The 19,910-nt window shown below is 42.6% G+C and overlaps 2 protein-coding genes across 3 annotated transcripts in view; one reads left to right on the top strand and one right to left on the bottom strand.

Annotated features, from left to right (window-relative positions):
• The first annotated feature begins 447 nt into the window (after positions 1-447).
• Positions 448-8,535, top strand: ddx23 (DEAD (Asp-Glu-Ala-Asp) box polypeptide 23). Its single transcript, XM_084016512.1, has 17 exons — positions 448-535; positions 1,644-1,777; positions 1,874-1,993; positions 2,299-2,392; positions 2,482-2,547; positions 2,635-2,773; positions 2,858-2,991; positions 3,386-3,498; positions 3,588-3,731; positions 3,829-4,054; positions 4,212-4,357; positions 4,440-4,617; positions 5,279-5,521; positions 5,675-5,826; positions 5,923-6,031; positions 6,586-6,760; positions 6,843-8,535. The coding sequence occupies exons 2-17, from the start codon at positions 1,644-1,646 to the stop codon at positions 7,064-7,066; spliced, it is 2,397 nt and encodes a 798-aa protein (XP_083872638.1). The 5' UTR covers positions 448-535; the 3' UTR covers positions 7,067-8,535.
• Positions 8,536-10,704: 2,169 nt separating this feature from the next.
• The window catches only part of LOC311017875 (voltage-dependent L-type calcium channel subunit beta-4-like), a 16,116-nt gene continuing 6,910 nt past the window's right edge, over positions 10,705-19,910 (bottom strand). The window contains exons 3-14 of one of the 2 annotated variants that reach the window (XM_084016513.1): positions 18,213-18,332; positions 17,050-17,172; positions 16,730-16,845; positions 15,494-15,573; positions 15,365-15,384; positions 15,106-15,183; positions 14,610-14,668; positions 14,410-14,510; positions 14,182-14,333; positions 14,018-14,113; positions 13,141-13,311; positions 10,705-11,243 (exon numbers count right to left, since the gene is read on the bottom strand). In XM_084016513.1, coding sequence (XP_083872639.1) covers positions 10,821-11,243; positions 13,141-13,311; positions 14,018-14,113; positions 14,182-14,333; positions 14,410-14,510; positions 14,610-14,668; positions 15,106-15,183; positions 15,365-15,384; positions 15,494-15,573; positions 16,730-16,845; positions 17,050-17,172; positions 18,213-18,332 — 1,539 coding nt within the window. In that variant the 3' untranslated portion in view covers positions 10,705-10,820. Of the gene's footprint in view, positions 11,244-12,930; positions 12,975-13,140; positions 13,312-14,017; positions 14,114-14,181; positions 14,334-14,409; positions 14,511-14,609; positions 14,669-15,105; positions 15,184-15,364; positions 15,385-15,493; positions 15,574-16,729; positions 16,846-17,049; positions 17,173-18,212; positions 18,333-19,910 lie in introns of those variants that run through there. The other variant, XM_084016514.1, reaches the window with a different exon arrangement.

The following is a 19,910-nucleotide window of genomic DNA, read 5'->3' as shown; positions in this document are numbered from 1 at the left end:
CACGACCATGAATTTGTGCGTATTTATATGAATAAATAATGATATCTTGCTTTTATATGTGTGTTGGTGTTTTTTTGTGAGTGATATCACTTTGATGTATTCTGTTTTCTTTTTAATATATACATAAAAAAGAAAAGATGAACGTTATTATTCTTTCTCAATTGTAAAAAAGAAAATATAGACATATCATGTACAAATCCTTCCAACTTTACCATAAAACAGAAATAAAACAGAAAACTTCAACACGGTTGCCACCTTGTGTCCGTAGCGCGTCTCAAATACAATACGGTGTAAATATATTTCTGGTCAGGCACTTTAGGTGTTCGCGGGCCAAACAATCGGGGCCCTGAGAAAAATACCTCCACTTTGCTGGGAAATGTAGTTTAAACCACCTTCTGTCTGCACTCTGTACGTACCACCCCGGAACTACGACTCCCACAAACCCCTGCGCGGCAGTTCGCTCGTGTGTCCAGCGATATGGCGTCTTCTTGAAGCGTACATACATCGCAAGGGTTTTTGTTGACAAGCGATTAAGGTGAGTTTTTAAATGTTTTACAGATACAAACGCCTCCGTTGTGTTTTATAAATTATTAACGTTTGATGCGAGGTTTCTATCCGCCATGTTTGACTCGTTTATTGACGGTCATTAGCCTTTTTTGCTAAGTTGTTAGCTAACGTACGGAGCTAGCTTGTTCACTCTGCATCCGTTCTGCACAGTTTCTTGTTTCGTTAACCCTTTTAATATTGAGCGTGAACTTGTTATGAAACTCAAATAAATGCGTAAGAATGTGGTAAAGTAATTTCATACACTGTGCATTATTTTACACTGTAAAATAAAAGCGGACCAGCCGCAACAACCTTATGGATTAAAGCTAATAAACCTCCCAAAACCTGGATTTATTTTGATATTTGTCTTTAAAACAACACTAGTCCATATTCGACTTCAAATTTGTATCTTTAATTTGAGTTTTCTTAGTGAACATTGCTTGTAATATTGTTTGTAAAATTTTAATTCGTGGAGTTGTATATTTATAATTATAAAATAATAATGGTTAGGTGGGTAATAACCACCCAGCTACTTCCTGTTAACGTGCTGCTGTTTTATAAATAAAATAAAATAATATAGTAAAAGAAATGCCCATAAGCTATGTTTGGTTTAGAAACAAATAACTTGACTTGCATCTCTCATACATTTGCTGTAGTTCCAGATTCATGTATCTTAATATCTTTTGCATATATTGTGTTTTAAATATGATGTCGGCCTAGTCTTTTTTTGTTGTATTACCTTTAGTTCAGATTTAGGAACATAAAACTTTATGTTGCATTATGGTATGCTGACACTGGGTATTATAGTGAATATGATCAGTGGACTACAAGAAAACAATAGTGCTGCCATCATGTATTATGCATGGCATGAATTGTGTTCAGTGTCTTATCTGTAAAAAAAAAAAAGGTTTAATCCAAGATTGAGGAAATAAAGTTAACGCAAATTCAAATGGAATGTTCTCAGTGCCATAACAGCGCAACCTCAGGCTGTTCATTAATTTATGTCCTCTCAAAAATAAGAGAGTACAATTCATTATTAACGTGAATGTCAAGTAACTATAATTTCAAAACTTGCGGTGTGCTCTTTGTGTTTGCAGATGGCGGCCGACTCCACAGACAAGAAAGATGCCGAGTCCTCAGGGACCAAAGACAGGGAGAGGAAACGCAGCCGCTCACGAGAACGCAAACCCAATCGCCCTCGTGACAGAAATCGCTCCAAGTCTCCAGAAAGGTAACTCGAGTTCTGATTGTTTTACATAATTACACGCAGAGCCGTTGTCTTATTTGTTTTTTGCAAACATTAATCTGAATTGTGTTACGATGATAGAGACCGACGCATGAAAGACAAGGAGAGAGAGAAGGAGCGTGAGCGAGATAAGGACAGAGACAGAGGCCGCAAGGACAGAGATGCCCATCGACGGGATAAAGATCGCAGCAAGAGGTCCAGGTACGTGAACCACGGATCACACTTCCTGTGATGGAGACGATCACGTGACTTGTAAATGCTGATCCACTCTCCTCGAGAAGAAACACCACCCAAGTTAGAATTATGACGGTGAAACTGACAGATATATTTGAGTTAAATAACAAACTATCTGTGTCAGTTTATATAAGATTTCTTTATCCGGCTTGTGGATGATCACATGTGTATGAGTAGGTTCGTTTACAATGAACATTTTGTTTTTGGAATCAAACATTTGTTATCTTGAAAGAAGTCGATTACATTAACGTGAATTCACTTTCCTTTTGTAGAAGTCTCTCACCCAAGTCGAAGGAAGCCAAATTAAAAAGAGAGAAGGACATAAAAGCGGAAGAGGACGAGGATGAAAAAAAGAAGAAAGAGAAGGTGAAGATCTGGTTTGGCTGAATCTTCTAGTCTTGCATCCTTCCTCAGGTTGTTATTTTGGGAATCTGACCCGTGCTGCTTCTGTTCAGGTCCAACCGTTATCTCTGGAAGAGCTTCTTGCCAAGAAGAAGGCAGAAGAGGAAGCGGAGGCAAAGGTGAGAAGTTCCCTCAGGTCCACATTTATCTTTTCCTTTTTGAAAGATAATTTTTCCTAATTTTTCTTTTTATTTGACCATTTTCAGCCCAAGTTCCTCTCCAAAGCAGAGCGAGAAGCCGAGGCTCTGAAACGGAGGGAGCAACAGACGGAGGAGAGGAGGAGGTTGTTGGAAGATGAGAGGAAGAAGAGACGGATGTTCCAGGACATGGGGAGAAAAATGATGGGTGTGTATCGATTATATTTTTACCAACCTCCATGCTGTTTTATAGAAGGATAATGACAGGAAGCGTGAATGTATATGTTTGCAGAGGACCCGCAGGAAAGGGAGAGACGAGAGCGAAGGGAGCGAATGGAGCGAGAAAACAACGGGAATGAAGACGATGACGGACGACAAAAGCTCAGAGAGGAGAAAGATAAAAGCAAAGAACTCCACGCCATCAAGGTTTGTCCCAGGAGAAACTGTAGAGCACTTGTGATCGACGATTTTAAATGTACAGATTTGCGTTAAAACGAGTCTGAAGCCTCATCCGGATCCCCAAACTTACTGGTCTTCTTGTAGTTTAAACCCGGTCTGGAGAAACCTCACAGTATTTTGAAGTCCATGAGTTGTCCAAAGAGCTGCTTGACCTTTTAACTTTAAATCAGCTCAGTGTGAAATTTGATTTTAAGTGAGATCATCACAAGGAAGTCAAAAATGTTTTTGCAGATAAGGCCGACAATGTTACATATTCCCAATAGCAACAACTTGTTTTGGGTAGAAGACCGGTTACTTTTTGGTTTTCAAGCATCGTAAACATCTAATTCATGTTATTTACTAAATTAAATGATCTCTCCAGGAACGTTACCTGGGCGGGCTCAAGAAACGCCGGAGAACTCGCCACCTGAATGACAGGAAGTTCGTGTTTGAGTGGGACGCCTCCGAAGACACCTCAGTCGACTACAACCCGATGTGAGCAAACGTGTTGTTGTAGCAGGTCTTTAGTTTTGTATATATATTACTGGTCTCAACAACACGATGTTCTCAATCCGTCCTCCCAGTTACAAAGAGAAGCACCACGTGCAGCTGTACGGCCGCGGCTTCATCGCCGGCATCGACTTGAAGCAGCAGAAAAGAGAGCAGTCGCATTTCTATGGTGACCTGATGGAGAAACGGCGTACGCACGAAGAGAAGGAGCAGGAAGAGTGAGTCAAACAGGGAGATGATCAGCCGTTTGTGTCTTTAAAGATGATAAAAGCAATGCAGATAATCATTATTCTTATTATTCCCTCCTCCCCTCAGGGTCAGGCTGAAGAAGATGCGTAAGAAGGAGGCGAAGCAGCGCTGGGACGACAGGCATTGGTCCCAGAAGAAGCTGGACGAGATGACGGACAGAGATTGGCGAATCTTCAGAGAGGACTACAGCATCACCACCAAGGGAGGAAAGATCCCCAACCCCATCAGGAACTGGAAGGAGTATTCGCTGCCCGATCACATCCTGGAGGTCATCGACAAGTGTGGCTACAAGGTCAGCGTCTATGTTGAAGTTTTCATAAAAGAAATAGGATTTTTTTTAACATTTTTGACAGGCAAATAAAGTTATTGTTTCAGTTGTGCACAAAAAAAACTATGTTTAGACTCAGTCAATATCTGACTAATGATGACTTTTCACTCCTAAAATCCAGGATCCGACACCTATTCAGAGGCAGGCCATTCCCATTGGCTTACAGAACCGTGACATCATCGGTGTTGCCGAGACGGGTAGCGGTAAAACGGCCGCTTTCCTGATTCCACTGCTCGTCTGGATCACCACCCTGCCGAAGATCGACAGGTAAACGTGCTCAAACAATCTCGGGTAACCCTGTTAACGATGCCCCGCTGCGTATTTTAATCACTCTCTCTTCATCCTGCAGGATCGAAGACTCGGACCAGGGTCCTTACGCCGTCATCCTGGCTCCCACTCGTGAGTTGGCACAGCAGATTGAAGAGGAGACCATCAAGTTTGGTAAACCTCTCGGCATCCGCACGGTGGCTGTGATTGGAGGAATCTCCCGAGAGGACCAGGGCTTCCGTCTCCGGATGGGCTGTGAGGTAAAAAAAACATTCAACGTTAAAACTCCAGTTTCATCTGAATAGAAAAGCAATCAAAAGAGTAACTAAATCATCCAAGTGTCTGAGGTTAACGTCCAGCAAGCACAAAATGCCACTGAAGTCTGTTCTGTTACACTCTGTGATTAATTAGTATAATTAATATCTTCATTAGCTGTCAGCAGTTAAACCTCCATAAGTCTGCCTGGAAATGTATGAAAAGACGCTCGACTTTCTTTTTCCGTTACTGAGGCTCAGAAAATCAACATTGATCTTCAGTAATACATGTCGACGCTGGTTGAAGACGTGTAGACATACAGGCTATAAAAGATGTGTGGTACAAGTTAGAAATGAAGGGAATCTTTAAGTATCCTAACTTATTCTGAAAGAAAATAAAATTAAGATAGATAGAATAGATGGATACCCTATCTAGATGAGGAGGTATGATTATTAATACCTGGTGGGAATGCTAAGGCCCCTTGAATCAGATGTACATAGAAAATGTAAAAAAGAAATAAGAAGTTTGGGTGTTAAAAGTGATTCTTAGCAACTATTTGTTTGACCCTTTTAACGAAAACATAACGAGACAGACCGCCCTGCCGTTACTGTAATGCACGACGATGCACACATTCACCATTTCAATCACTTCTCCCTCTCCTGACAGATCGTCATCGCCACCCCCGGCCGTCTGATCGACGTGCTGGAGAACCGCTACCTGGTTCTGGGCCGCTGCACCTACGTCGTCCTGGATGAGGCCGACCGCATGATAGACATGGGCTTCGAGCCCGACGTCCAGAAGATCCTGGAGTACATCCCGGTGACCAATCAGAAACCAGACACGGACGAAGCAGAGGACCCCGAGAAGATGATGATGAACTTCGAATCTGGAAAACACAAATACAGACAAGTGGGTTTCATCAGTCGCACATCGTTTCTAAACAAGGCTGGTGTGTGTGTGTGTGTGTGTGTGTGTGTGGGTGGGTGTGGGTGTGTGTGGGTGTGTGTGTGTGTGTGTGTCAGGTGCTCTCACTGTTTACATTTGTATTTTTGCACCTTTCAGACGGTCATGTTCACAGCCACGATGCCTGCAGCTGTGGAGAGGCTGGCCAGGAGTTACCTGAGACGGCCCGCCGTCGTCTACATCGGCTCCGCCGGCAAACCTCACGAGAGAGTGGAACAGAAGGTGCTGCTGATGTCGGAGGGAGAGAAGAGGTGAGACGGACACGAAATGAAACGCCAAACGCAGCATTCGTCTCCGTTGAAAGTGTCGGACCTGAGTTTTTCTTTGGTATTGTGTGTGTGATGCAGGAAGAAGCTGCTGGAGGTGCTGTCGCATGGCTTCGAGCCTCCCATCATCATCTTCGTCAACCAGAAGAAGGGTTGTGACGTGCTGGCCAAGTCTCTGGAGAAGATGGGCGTAAGTCACTCTCCACATATCAGCACCTTAAAGCAGAGATCTTCAACAGGGGGTCCTCAGAGTTACAGCAGCAATTTAAAATATGTGCAAAAATACACATTAATAAGTCTTAATTGTTGTGTTAATGTGAAATTGTGATGTGGAAATGCCAATATAGAATTACAATATGTTCTATAAATATATAAATCCCTCAACAATTATTATTTTAATGGCACTAAAGGCACATTATTATTGGCTATATCACTATAAACCTTTGGGGTCCTGAAAAACGTTGAAGACCTCTGTATTAAAGCAAAAGTTATTATTTAATTAGCCATGACATTTAATACAAACGGGATCAAAAGTTCTCATCTTATTGTATTTGTCTAATTCTTTATTTTAATTTAATTACCTGCAAAACTGATGACTCAGCTGTACTTTGTGTTTAGTTCTAATGATGTCAACAAAATCTATTTACATGAGACTGTTAATGTCGTGGAATTTGATTAAAAAAATGTCTGGATTTCCTCCTCAAACCTCAAACAAACCATAACCGGAGCTCCTCCCTCCTGCAGTACAACGCCTGCACGCTGCACGGGGGTAAAGGTCAGGAGCAGCGAGAGTTTGCTCTCTCCAACCTCAAAGCCGGAGCCAAAGACATCCTGGTGGCCACCGACGTTGCTGGTCGAGGTATCGATATCCACGACGTCTCCATGGTCCTCAACTACGACATGGCGAAGAACATTGAAGGTGAGCGGCCTCGTTCTCACTCCTTCTGTCTTCATTGTCAATTTATCAGGTTTTCACCGAGCTTCCTCCTCCCTCTCTGCAGATTACATCCATCGTATCGGTCGTACGGGTCGCGCCGGTAAGAGTGGCATGGCCATGACCTTCCTCACCAAGGAGGACGCGGCGGTCTTCTACGACCTGAAGCAGGCCATCCTGGAGAGCCCGGTGTCCACCTGCCCCCCCGAGCTCACCAACCACCCGGACGCTCAGCACAAACCGGGAACCATCCTGACCAAGAAGAGACGCGAGGAGACCATCTTCGCCTGATTCCTCACTAACCGGACTCTGAACACCACCTGTAGCTGTACACAGTTCTTTGTTGTCTGTTTTACATTCAGGATTTGGTCTCCAGGTAACTTCTGTCTGTTTCTTTGGTTCCTTTTCCCCACCCAGCCTCCCTAGCTGTCTGTTTTTCTTGTTTTCCGGTGCAGAAATCATCACCGCGCTGGTTTTTGGTGGATTTTAAGGCTCAACGCGTAGGCAGTTTTGTCGTCGACGAATATTTCTACTCTTTCATAGATGTGTAAAATGTTTTTTTGCTTCTGTAAAACGAGAAGCCGGTGATGTGACTGACCTGCTCTGTATAAATGCTACTCTCCAGTCATCAAAACGTGATAAATACCAGCCGGGATGTGAGTGCACGTGAGTAGAATGAATGTTTCCATTGAGCATAATCTGAGTGTAAGAGACCAATGCCAGTGACCGTTGTTTTGCTTTTAGATGCATTTTCCCACTAAATCCTGACTCATCATTTTAAATACAAACATTTGTATGAAGCCAATGCAGCCTATTTGATTGACGTCCGGCTCATAAATGTCTGAAAAGTTGGCTTCAAAACACCTGAATATCAGGGGGAGCAGGAGTAATGTAGAGTTTTATTAAACTATTGATTACACAGCTGTCTGGCCTGATGGGTTCATTAATGTGTGACCTGCTTCGATAACTGGCACCTTGGTTGGAGCGTCGTTCACAAATATGAACCCAATATTAACAAAACGAGAAATTTAGATCAGAAATTGCTCCAAAAGGCAAAAAAAGTCAGAAACACAAGATGAAGGGATATGTGTTTTTGAGTTGCATGAGGAGGATTAGTTGTAATTAACTATGAATGAGGCCATGTACGGAATAAAACGTTTTTAATTCAAGCTCCCTGTTCCTCCTGCTGCTGCCTGAAGTTCGCTCTTCTGTTTAAAGGTGTGTTTAAGTTTCACAGACCAACATATTTGTGTTTTTAAGGCCCTGAAAACTCAGTCACACTGGATAATGAGGCCTTTTTAATTAACACGACATTAGCTGTCGAAGTTGGAACAATTACTGTTTTAAATTAGAGTTTTCACATTTTTCTCACCGTTTAAAAAATCCAGATTTGATAAGTTTGTCAGTCAAATCTGATCAAACTAAACCCACAGATGAGAAAACTTAAACTCTTAGTTTGCCTTGAATAAATATTAATACTTTAAAGATTTGAAATCACATGTTAAGGAGCTTAAATTACCAGTTATTTCTTCCCATATATTAAGACGGTGTGTTAACTAAGAGAAAGTCAGAGGTTTATCCTAAAGGAGGGAAATGCATGGCATCCATTCACAAATATCAAATGGTGCTTAAAGGGAAGGTCAATCTTCTGGGGACTATGAATGTCACAAAAATCTCACTGCTAAGGAGTCAATTTACAACTGAGTGTATAACAGTGAAACAAAAAAACCCCCAAACAATTAAAAGTACATAAAATGTCATGTTTATTTATTTTTTTTACTTAGCATTGTAAATCTATTTTCAAATAGAAAGCATTCTATACAGCATCAGGCAGGAAATGTCTCACTTTTTACACATTTGCTGTCTCTTTTTGATAAATAGAGGGAAGAGGCGTGTCGGGTCACGCTAGCACGCTGTGGTGGTCTGGTGGATACACGGTTATATTTAGTGCAGTTATTGCATTACAAAGCAACCATCTCCAAAACAGAAAAAAAAATAGTGCAATTTTTTTAATTGTTTTTTTTTTTTTTTAAATCTACTCACACACAAAAAAGAGGAAGTCCAGATGGTCTAAGGCGTTTCAATACGTTTTTTTTTTAAATGTTAGGCTTAGTATTGCATACAGAATCAGACAGAGGAATCTTAAATTATAACCCTTGTAAAAATTGTGCTTCATAAATTGAAAAACCTCAACTGCTTTTTTATCAGTTGCTAAATTGGTCCGCTTTGAAAAACATACTCTGCCAGAAATATAACGGAAAAATAGCTAATTGGTGACTGCAAACATGCAGGGCTTTAATTATAAGAGTAATAATGATAATAATCACTCGTTCAGTTTGATCAAATAATTAAAAAAGAAAACAAAGGCCTGATCTGGGACAACTTTTCAGTGAGTGATTAAAAAGTGCCACCCAATATTGTGGAGAGAATAAAACAAAAAAAATGTCCCCAATATTAATGTTTGTGGCTAAATGAAGTGATGCATTCTGATTTATTTTCTTTTTTTTAGTAATAGTGTCGTTAGTGGTGTGAGGAGTGAGTAGCCTCAAAGACAAGACCATCACTACGAGACAACAAGGAGAATCAGAATCAATGCATTACTGAAATACAGAACCGTAAAAAGAAACAATCAGATTTCATGCAACACTTGCATAGATTTTTTTTTTGTTTTTTTTTCTCCCAAATCATGCAGATTTTTTTTTTTTATGTCTTCAAAATATACAGAACACTAGATAGAGATACCTGTGAGACATGGAAGCAGTAAACCAGTAGTTCCTAAAGCCGGCCCCCTTCATCATCATCATCATCATCATCATCATGACATCGTGTTGCTGGGTGCTACGAGTCCTTTGGGTGGGTGGGGGGGGGATGGGGGCACGACACATTCATTATGTGTAAGACTTTAACACCTGAGGATCTGCTTTTGATAGAAACCGAACTGCAAACACGATGTGGGGAGGAGGGGGGGGGGGGGGGGATGTGTAAGAAACCATGGATGCTACAATCAAAAACGTGCTACAATCGAATTACAGGGCGATCGGTTGAGTTCGGGAGACGCCGGGTGGTGCTGGAGGTGCAAAAAAAAAAAAAAAAAAAAGGCATGCGAGCTTACATTCTGGTGACGTGAGGAGGAGCTGCAGGCGTGAGCAGCGTGTGCTTGACGATATGCGAGTGATTCAATGTAAACAAGCAACTTTATGCAAATAATTCACCCTTTTTTAAAAAGAAAGACAACATTCCCTTTGTTTCTTAGTTGTGTTTACATTCTCTGTGCCTGTGTTTAGGTTTTTTCTTTCTTTCTTCTTCTTCTTAGAGGTGTTAAGAGAGTGATTGTGCAACGGCAAAGACGAGTGATGCCCAGAAAGCAATGCATTGTGGGTGACGCTGTTCTGCAGCTTCACACCGCCGACTTACAGTCTGACCTGTGTGTGTGTGTGTGTGTGTGTGTGTGTGTGTGTGTGTGTGTGTGGCACATTTTCTCCAGAACGAGTCCATATTAACGAAACCAAACAAATATAGTAGCAATGAAACAAACTAAACCCATTCAGTATGTACATTGGAATCAAATTTCTATTTCTATTGTCCATTAAAATGGATTCAAAAGTAGACATTCCTACGTTTTTTAAGTTTATCCGCAAAAAGGTCATTCGCTTCCTGTTCTGACATTAATGTGCAAATAGTCTTAAAATAATGAGTACTCGTACATGCAATAGTAAAGATAGGGAAAAGTTAAGAATTTAAGGCCGGTATATGAGACATCCTACGGATAAGAGAAACCCTTCGGCAGAGCAGCTGAAGTTTTGTGAAGTTTGAAACCTTTTTTTCCTGCTGCGGGAGGTGAGTAGCCCTGATGACTTTATTCTGAACCACCTGACCCCCGGAGAGGTCAAGGTCGCGACCCCTAAAAGTAAGATCTGGAAGAGAGCGACTGGAAATACTTAATCTGTGTGGGGTTTGGAGCAGATTTTTAGTGGGGGATGATTTCTCTAAATTGTTTATTCGGGGTGTATGACAAGTCGGGGGTGCTGATCTGGGGGGGGGGTCCTCAGTAGGTGTCTCGGGGCCAGGGGCGGCTGCGCTGGCGGTTGTTCCTCTGGTTGTGGCCCTGCTGGGCTTCCCGTTGGAGCAGCCGGTCCTGGGACTCGTGGCCGTTGGCGCTGCTGGCGCTGCCGGCGTGGCCGCGGTGAGGAGGGTACATGTCCCTGTATGTGCGAGCGTGGCAGGGGGAGGCGTACTCATCATCCTCCTCCTCCTCTTCCTCCTCTTCTTCCTCCTCCTCCTCCTCGTCCTCCTCGCCCCCCCTGTGGCACGGGCTCCCCCTCCGGCCGCGGGACAGGGAGTCGCTGGCCTCGTCGGACGGCATGAGGCTGTCCTGCTCCAGGGGGGAGTGGGCCTCCTCGGCCGCCTCCTCCTCCTCACGCTGCGAGCCCGCCGCCTCACGGGGCTGCGGCTGGTTCTGGTTCTGGTTCTGGAGGATCCGAGTCGAAAAAAGACAAAGGCAAAAGAAAGCAGCTTCACACTTTCTGGTAAGTTTTCCGAGACGGTAAACACAAAATAATGCAAACAGAACACGAAGAAGAAGGACTTTGAAGCAACTTTTAAAACAACACTGGCGTCTCCGTGCAGATGTTGAGCAAAGTTCTCGGTTGCTGCAGTTGTTCTTCTTCTTTTGGTCGACGCTGGATGAAGAAACATCGCTTCCTAAAGGGTTTAACTGAAGCTAATATCTGGCTTCAGAGGACTTAATTGTTTTTTGTTCATTCAAAGACTTCACTGGCAGCGGAGGGATATTTACACAAATATTAGATTTTTAATAAATTATTTGGAGTCACTTTAGGAAGAAATGTCTTTACACTCGGATCAGGAGGAGGAGAGGAACAATCACAGCCAACAGGAACTGTTCAACCCAGATATGGACACGTCAGTGCTGCTTCATATATATATATATATATATATATATATATATCTTCAATAGAAACACTGCAAGGAAATGGACTTATGATGCCAATTAGCAGCATTTGTCAGCTATAAATCAGATCTGATGATTAGCAAAAGGACATGGCTCCCTTTAATTTCATTAGGAGATGATTTTTACATTAAGGGAGCTATGATTCCAGTCTAAAGTTACTCATTGTATTATGAACTAACTTACTGTATAGTATATAGTAAAAAGACTAAAACAGGTGATCAATTAACAATCATTCTACGGAAGACTATTCATGCCAAGAAAAGGGGAAATTTGAGGATTTTTATTTTTGCCTTTCAAGAATAAAGTTGAAATGTCAAAAATAAAGATTAAATGTTGAGAATAAAGTAAAACCTTTAGTTTTAGTGCCAGGTATAAAAAAAAAAAGTAATTCAGAGGAGGATGTTTCTTGTTTTAGGCATTTTGAGAATAAAACGTTGAGAATAAGGTTTAAAACAACTAAAAATGTTGTTTTAGAACGTTTCTAAAATAATCTACAGTAAAAATAGAACTATACAATATATCAAATACATCAGGCGGTCGACAATGTTAGTAATTGGCATGCAGCCGTGTTTGCAGTGTTGGTAAAGTCTCTTCAAAGCCTTTCCTTTGGTTCACAGTGTTTTGTTTGCGTGAACAGATATTAATATGTAGATATTAATACGACAGACAGCGAACAGAAGGAATGCGGGTGAAACAGTTGATGGTCGGAGGTTAATCCACAGAATGAGATGTTACTGTGTGGATGTCATGGTCTCGGTTTGTTGTTAATACGTCGTTAAAGCATCGGCGCCATTCACAAAGCGTGCTCGGGGAAAAAAGATCAACGCCGCTTGAAAAGTAAAGGACAACAGGTTGGATTTAGGAAACTTTTTCTTTTTTTTTTACTTTCCGAAAAAGTTGTCAGTTATTAAAATGTAAGCTGCTTTGTGAATTTCCTCCCAGGAAGCTTGGCGGAGCGGCGGTTCACCTGAGACCATCGACGGAAAAGGAAAGGAGGTTCGGATGCAATGAGGAGAAAATCTGTTTCTGTGGCGAGATCTGAATGATTAATCATTCACCGGGGTCAGCCGCCGTGGTGCGTAAGAAAGGGTGGGGGGAGGGGTCGAGAGTGCAAATATAAATAAATATATATATATAAATATAGTATGTACATATATATATTTAAAAGAACCCTACTACTCACCCTCGTTTTGTGAGCGATCACTCAATTAATTCCTGTGTTTCAGAAAACTGCAAACATGTTAAGCATGGACGGAGTGAGAGGACAGACAACAATCAAATCAAACGGGGTGAGAATCTGAGATGGGAAGACACAGTGACAACACAGAACACGTTCAAAACTCCTGCTTAGTCATAAGAACAACGGTGTGGAAACGGCAGAAGACCGCCGACTCACCTGCAGGCTGGAGATGGCCGAGGACGGGGTCATCAGGCTCTGCTCCAGCAGGGGGTTCAGGGGGGTGTTGCCCGGGAGATGAGTGGCTCGCCAGTAGATCTCCAGGTACTCGGACAGATGCTCGCACGCGTCCTCCAGCTGGTTCTCATCCAAAATGACATCAAACATATCCTGTAAAAGAAATGCAACTATTAACACCAGCATCGATGGGTGTTTTTAATCATATCATTTAGTTGCATGTTTAATAGTTCCTCTTTAAGTAGCTCCACATTAATGCTAAATATACCCGTGGAAGTAATATTGTTTTTATCTGACTTCAAGGGTGATGTCACTGCTCCACCTTTCTGGGTCTCGAGCAGATATACAGCTTACACACTGTGTTGTAAATTAGCATAACTGTAGGCTATTTGTAAACCACATAAATACTGTTTTTAAGGCTAGAAATGCAGTAAGCTACATTATCGTGTATTTGAGTTGTACACAGTACTTTATGTCATTTGAAAGGCATTTAAAGTGATAAAATGTAAACACTGAAGCCATCTATTTCACTACTTAATAGGTGATTCTATTCAGAAACACTCTCTGTTATATACTTGAATCCTACTGATAGCCATCAATAATTTAAAATAAAAAAAATATCATCTGTGGCCGTGGCAGGACTGTCCAAACCCTCGTCCAATCAAAAAAGTAAGTATACTGTAATAATAACTTTGAACAGAGGTCTGAATGAAGGGGGCGGGACTTGTTCGGTTCGGCGATGCGTTCAAAGTCAAAGTTTCTGTGTGTTTTTTCCAAATGACCTACTCCACCTTTAATGTTCTAACTCCATACAGTGTGAATGATCGTGTGGATGTTTGTTCAGACGAGCGTTTCTCACGGGGGGGCACTGAGAGAGTTTGTCCGCCGCCATCATCTGCACGTTCAGGTGTTTGCTCTGAGACTTCCCCCTGGACTTCACCAGCCTCTGGAGCACCTGAGAGAGAGAGAGAGAAGGTCAAGAATGAAGTTTTAAGGTGGAGGAAGATTAACGAGAGGGCGTACCTTCGGCGAGGACACTTTCACGTAGACGATGATGGGTGCGAGGGAGGTTTTGGCGAGCTGCGCCGGATGGTTGATGGTGTCGGCGTCCAGAATCACCAGCTGCAGGGTTTTGGCGAGTTCAAATATCCTCTCGATCTCACTCTGGACCTCGGCTGCACAGACAAGACGCGTTTCAGTCAAACCTCATGGTTGTGTATGGGAACAGACCGTCACGCCGGCGCTGGTCACCTAGGCTGGAGCGAGTGTTGGATCTCTCCATGATGGGCCTTTTGTTGAGGACGGACCTTTTGGCTAACGACAGGTCGGCAGTTACACGGGTGATTGAGATTCTGCAGCAATAATAAAGAAGAAGCAGAGAGACCGAGCGATCAGATTTATTATACATCTTTTCTACAACTAGATCATGTTAATGTCTCCGGTTTACTGACCTTCCCTCAAATCTGTGTTTCAGGAAGTCAAAAAGAGCTTTCTGCATCATATCCGTCACCTGGGAGGGAAGACGGAAGGACAGACGGATGTAAGAAGGTACTGGTCTGTGTTGTACACAAATACAGAGGTGAGTACAAGTATTGTTACTTCATCAAAGGGTAAAAGTATTTCTCAAAAAATAGTAAAAGAGCAATTCAATTAATAGTTTTCTAATAGTTACATATTTTCCATGTCCCTTGAGATTGCCTAACTTCTATACGTTTTAGGCTACATTATTGTAAAATAAACAGAATAAATAAATGTAGTGTGACAAATGTTTGCAAATGTAAATTTGTAGAAGCATTAGCTTTTACATCCACAAAACTGGACTGTGTTGTTTTGCAGCTTTTGACAACAAAATCAAATAATTCATTTCATTATTAGAGGTTGGCTGCAGCAGGGCAGGAAGTGTGTGGTCGTTCTCTGTCTGTGGAGGTGAAACGAGGAGAGGCTGACCTCGTAGCCCTTCAGCGATGGTCCCACGAGGACCACCGGCCTCATAGAGGGCACCACGTCGTAGGGAGGGACATGTTCCTGCCAGGAGAGGGGACACATTTGTAGTTTATAGATGGATAAAGAGTATTTTAAAGGTATAACTCATTAATAAAATACACAGTAATCTTACTGTCTGCAGCTGGCAAGAGAGAATATTCAACCTTTAAAACCCCTTAAAGTTAAAACTATGCATTATGAGCAGAAAGTACCCCAAACCTACCTGTTTTTGCTTCTGTTTCGCTTGTGAAAACAAGAAAATAACAATTAATGAAGGCAAAAAAGACAGCTTGAGGGGAAAAGTTGACATTTCTCCCCCGGAACAAATGAGAAGGAGGGTTGTAATACTTACATTCACCTGCAGATGGCGGCGTGGTCCTCCAGTTCCCAGTCACCATGTCCCCTAAACTGGAGGAGTTGCCCCCTGTTTTCCTGCAACAGCAACACAGTAAATGGTCAAACTCAGGCCCCGTTTACACGAAGAGAAAACGCAGATATTTCCACGCGGTTTGGCCTCTTGTTTACACGAAAACGATTATTTCTAAAAACTAACGCCGGTGATGTGTTGTCGTGTCGACTGGGAGAAACTTTAGGTTCTCAAGCGTCGCATCATGTAACAGAAAATGCTTAACGTCATGTGAGCGCCCGATGTTTCCAGTTTGTTTGGCTATCGTGGATGCTGTTAAGGTGGTACTCATTTTTACTGTTAAGGTGGTCCTCATTTTTACTGTTAAGGTGGAACTCATTTTTACTGTTAAGGTGGTACTCATTTTTACTGTTAAGGTGGAACTCATTTTTACTGTTAAGGTGGTACGCATTTTTACTGTTAAGGTGGTACGCATTTTTACTGTTAAGGTGGTACTCATTTTTACTGTTAAGGTGGAACTCATTTTTACTGTTAAGGTGGTACTCATTTTTACTGTTAAGGTGGAACTCATTTTTACTATTAAGGTGGTACTCATTTTTACTGTTAAGGTGGTACGCATTTTTATTGTTAAGGTGGAACTCATTTTTACTGTTAAGGTGGTACTCATTTTTACTGTTAAGGTGGAACTCATTTTTACTGTTAAGGTGGTACTCATTTTTACTGTTAAGGTGGTACGCATTTTTACTGTTAAGGTGGAACTCATTTTTACTGTTAAGGTGGTACTCATTTTTACTGTTAAGGTGGAACTCATTTTTACTGTTAAGGTGGAACTCATTTTTACTGTTAAGGTGGTACTCATTTTTACGTTTGTGCAAACGCTTTTGGCCTGTTTGCATTTGCAAATACAACTGCTGTACTATATCGATATATTGTTTTGAAAGGAACAGGAAGTCGCTGGTGTTATTGGTTGTTGTTGATTCTGAGGATTCTGATTGGCTTGCGTGGCGTTATCCTTCTCCCTACACTGCCGTCCATAGGTTTGGCATCGTTATAACGGCGTTCGACGGCAGATTTATGCGGGTTGATGGAAATGACAACTTTGTTGAGAACGATGTTGTGTGCACGATGTTATTGTTGAAAACGGAGGGGGGAAATATTAGTTTCTCTAAATGCTATGTATAAACGTGGCCTTATATTGGGGGGGAGACGTTCGATGCTGACCTCTGTTTCTGCTCCTGCTTGAGCCGCATGGCCTCCAGTCGCAGCGGGCTGGGGATGAACGTGATGTCTGCTCCCTCCTTGACTAGCCGGCCGATCCACCAGTCATTGTTATACTTCTGTAGAGTTCAACAGATCACAACCGTGTCACACACACACACACACATACACACACACACACATATATATACACACACACACACACACATATATATATACATATATATATACATATATATATATATATATATATATATATATATATATATATATCTATGTATATATATATAGATCCTGTTTTAATGTAAGGGACGATCGCTCACTTCTTTGATGTGCAGGAAGTCTTTGGCATCGAAGTTGACTGCAGCTCCTTGGACGGGACAGTCCTCATCCAGAGCCCCGCAGTAGCTCACATTGGTCTTTACTGCAAACGCTACAGGTTTGGACTGGACAAGGAGGAGACAAACAGAGGACAAGACTGTGGTCTGGACGGGAATCCGGTGACTTTAGACACAACCTTTGATTTTAATTGGTATCCGCCTCAAGCCCAAAGTTGAAAAGTACAGCAAATATACTCCTTAATTTACTGACAACTCATACTTTGATTCAATCCGACAGCAGTCGATCTCCAATAATCACATTCAGACAAACTCTGTGCAACCACAGCCTTGGTGGATTTGACAGATTTGGTCTTCTAAAAGTCGTTTTAAACCAACGTGGTGGAGGTCCACATGGATCCATCGAGGTCCACATGGAACCTGGAGGGCTACATGGATCCATAGAGGTCTACATGAATCCATAGAGGTCTACATGAATCCATAGAGGTCTACATGGATCCATAGAGGTCTACATGGATCCATAGAGGTCCACATGGATCGAGGTCTACATGAATCCATAGAGGTCTACATGAATCCATAGAGGTCTACATGGATCCATAGAGGTCTACATGGATCCATAGAGGTCCACATGGAACCTGGAGGTCCACATGGAGCCGTAGAGGTCCACAAGGAACCGTAGAGGTCCACATGGATCTATAGAGGTCCACATGGAACCGTAGAGGTCCACATGGATCTATAGAGGTCCACATGGAGCCGTAGAGGTCCACATGGATCCATAGAGGTCCACATGGAACCTGGAGGTCTACATGGATCCATAGAGGTCCACGTGGATCTGTAGAGGTCTACATGGAGCCGTAGAGGTCCACATGGAACCGTAGAGGTCCACATGGATCCATAGAGGTCCACATGGATCCATAGAGATCCACATGGATCCGTAGAGGTCCACATGGATCCATAGAGGTCAACAAGGAACTGTAGAGGTCCACATGGATCCATAGAGGTCCACATGGAGCCGTAGAGGTCCACATGGAACCGTAGAGGTCCACGTGGATCCGTAGTGGTCCACGTGTGGCCTCCGTGCTCCACCTCTGCAGGTTTTTGGCTTGGCGCCGCTGCAGCACGTACGACGGCGTGAGTCGCGGCGTTACCTTGGCTCTGTCGAGCTGCAGCTGTGCCTGGCGCTCGGCTTCACGCCGATACGCCTCGCGGTCCTCCTCTGCTGACAGGTCTGAATCCGACGGCCTACTGGTGTACGAATCAGCCGACCCCTGTAGGGAGAGATTCAGGGGGGGGGGGTTAGTATTTCTAATAAATAACAAAGACAATCAAGTTACAATGAGGTCACATCCATGCAGATCCCCTGGTTCTGTTTTCGTCTGTTATATATTATTATTACTATGATATATCACGGTGTTTGTGTGCATGCAGATCCACGTCGCCCTCGTTCACCAAACACATTCATGCATCTGCAACACAATGTGTTGCTCTCTCCCACACCAGCCATCCGCTGGAAGACCAAATATAGCACAAAGGAGGAGAACGGCTTCCTCTCCTCTCCTGCTTGGCCCCGATCCATTCCATCATCCCCCACAGTGCAGCAGCAACATATACATCCTCTCTGCCCCCCCATGTTTACTCTCCAAGGACGTCTTCTCTCCTCATTAGCAATATATATTTATATGCCGGCTATCATTCCTCATCGCATGAGAGGTTTAAGGACAAAGTTCTGCTAAAAAAAGCGTCTTTTCACACAAAGTAAACAAGGTGAAAAGGGCTTGAGGGGTTCTGTTGTTGGCTTTTCATTAACCAGCTTTGAATGTTGTGTCAGATTGTTGACTTAAATGTCATAACCCGCAGATCCGAAACCATGAGTTATTTATTCTGATTCTGATGATCATTTAAAAATGGCTGAATGTCGTTTCATCGTCTCAAATGTGAAGTTATTTTTTGCTTGTGTTTGTCTTACGTAACGGTGACCTGAATATCTTTGGGTTTTGCACTGTTGACAGGAAAACAAACAAGATATTTCAAAACAGCAAAAAAATGATTTGGGCTTTTAATAGATATATTACTTGCTGATATTTTATAGCCAAACAAGTAAATTATAGATTAAACTGTTACCATGATGTGTGTGTGTGTGTGTGTGTGTGTGTGTGTGTGTGTGTGTGTGTGTGTGTGTGTGTGTGTGTGTGTGTGTGCTCTCCTATATTTGGTATCTCTTTGGCTCCTCTGAAGGAACTCAGTCCTGAATCTGTCAGTAAAGAGAGCCGCTGCAGCAAAAACAAGAAAACGCTCAGATACATTCATATCTACTGACACCCTCAAACGTAGTCTTGCAAAAATAAAGCAAGGTTGTAAAGAAACGTAAGAATAGCGCATAATCCATTTTTTTTTTTTTTTACTTTGGTTGCTCCTCCTAAGTGCAGAGACTTAGTTCTGGTCATCCATCTTGCCAACAAACAAATCCTCTGGAGGACCAATTAGCAACGGCACAACTGTAACCTTTAGCTTTCTCCACACTTTGGAATGAATATTACCCAAAATATGTATTTTTTTAAACCACGTCAAGCCCCAAAGAAAAAGGCAGTGTGTGTGTGTGTGTGTGTGTGTGTGTTGTGTGTTAGATAACTAGATCTGATTTCTAGCACTCACAACCCTGCAAAGGCAACACTGCACCAGAGCCACAGCAGCACCGAGAGAGAGGGAAGAGGAGGGTGAGGAGGAAGAACAGGATAGATACAGAGACAGGGAAGGGGATCTGGGTGGTGTGTGTGTGTGTGTGTGTGTGTGTGTGTGTGTGTGTGTGTGTGTGTGTGTGTGTGTGTGTGAGAAACAGAGGAAGATGT

Source organism: Eutrigla gurnardus (genome assembly GCF_963514095.1).
Source record: "Eutrigla gurnardus genome assembly, chromosome: 8".
Classification (NCBI taxonomy): domain Eukaryota; kingdom Metazoa; phylum Chordata; class Actinopteri; order Perciformes; family Triglidae; genus Eutrigla; species Eutrigla gurnardus.
The sequence above is the reverse complement of the archived record's forward strand: the minus strand, read 5'-3'. Positions and strand labels throughout refer to the sequence as shown.

Excerpts from the sequence above, each read along its gene's own strand:
- ddx23 (XM_084016512.1), top strand. The coding sequence starts at position 1,644 with ATGGCGGCCGACTCCACAGACAAGAAAGATGCCGAGTCCTCAGGGACC. Across the intron at positions 3,732-3,828 it reads GAAGAGAAGGAGCAGGAAGA|GGTCAGGCTGAAGAAGATGC; the intron begins GTGAGTCAAACA and ends TCCTCCCCTCAG. Across the intron at positions 4,358-4,439 it reads ACCCTGCCGAAGATCGACAG|GATCGAAGACTCGGACCAGG; the intron begins GTAAACGTGCTC and ends TTCATCCTGCAG.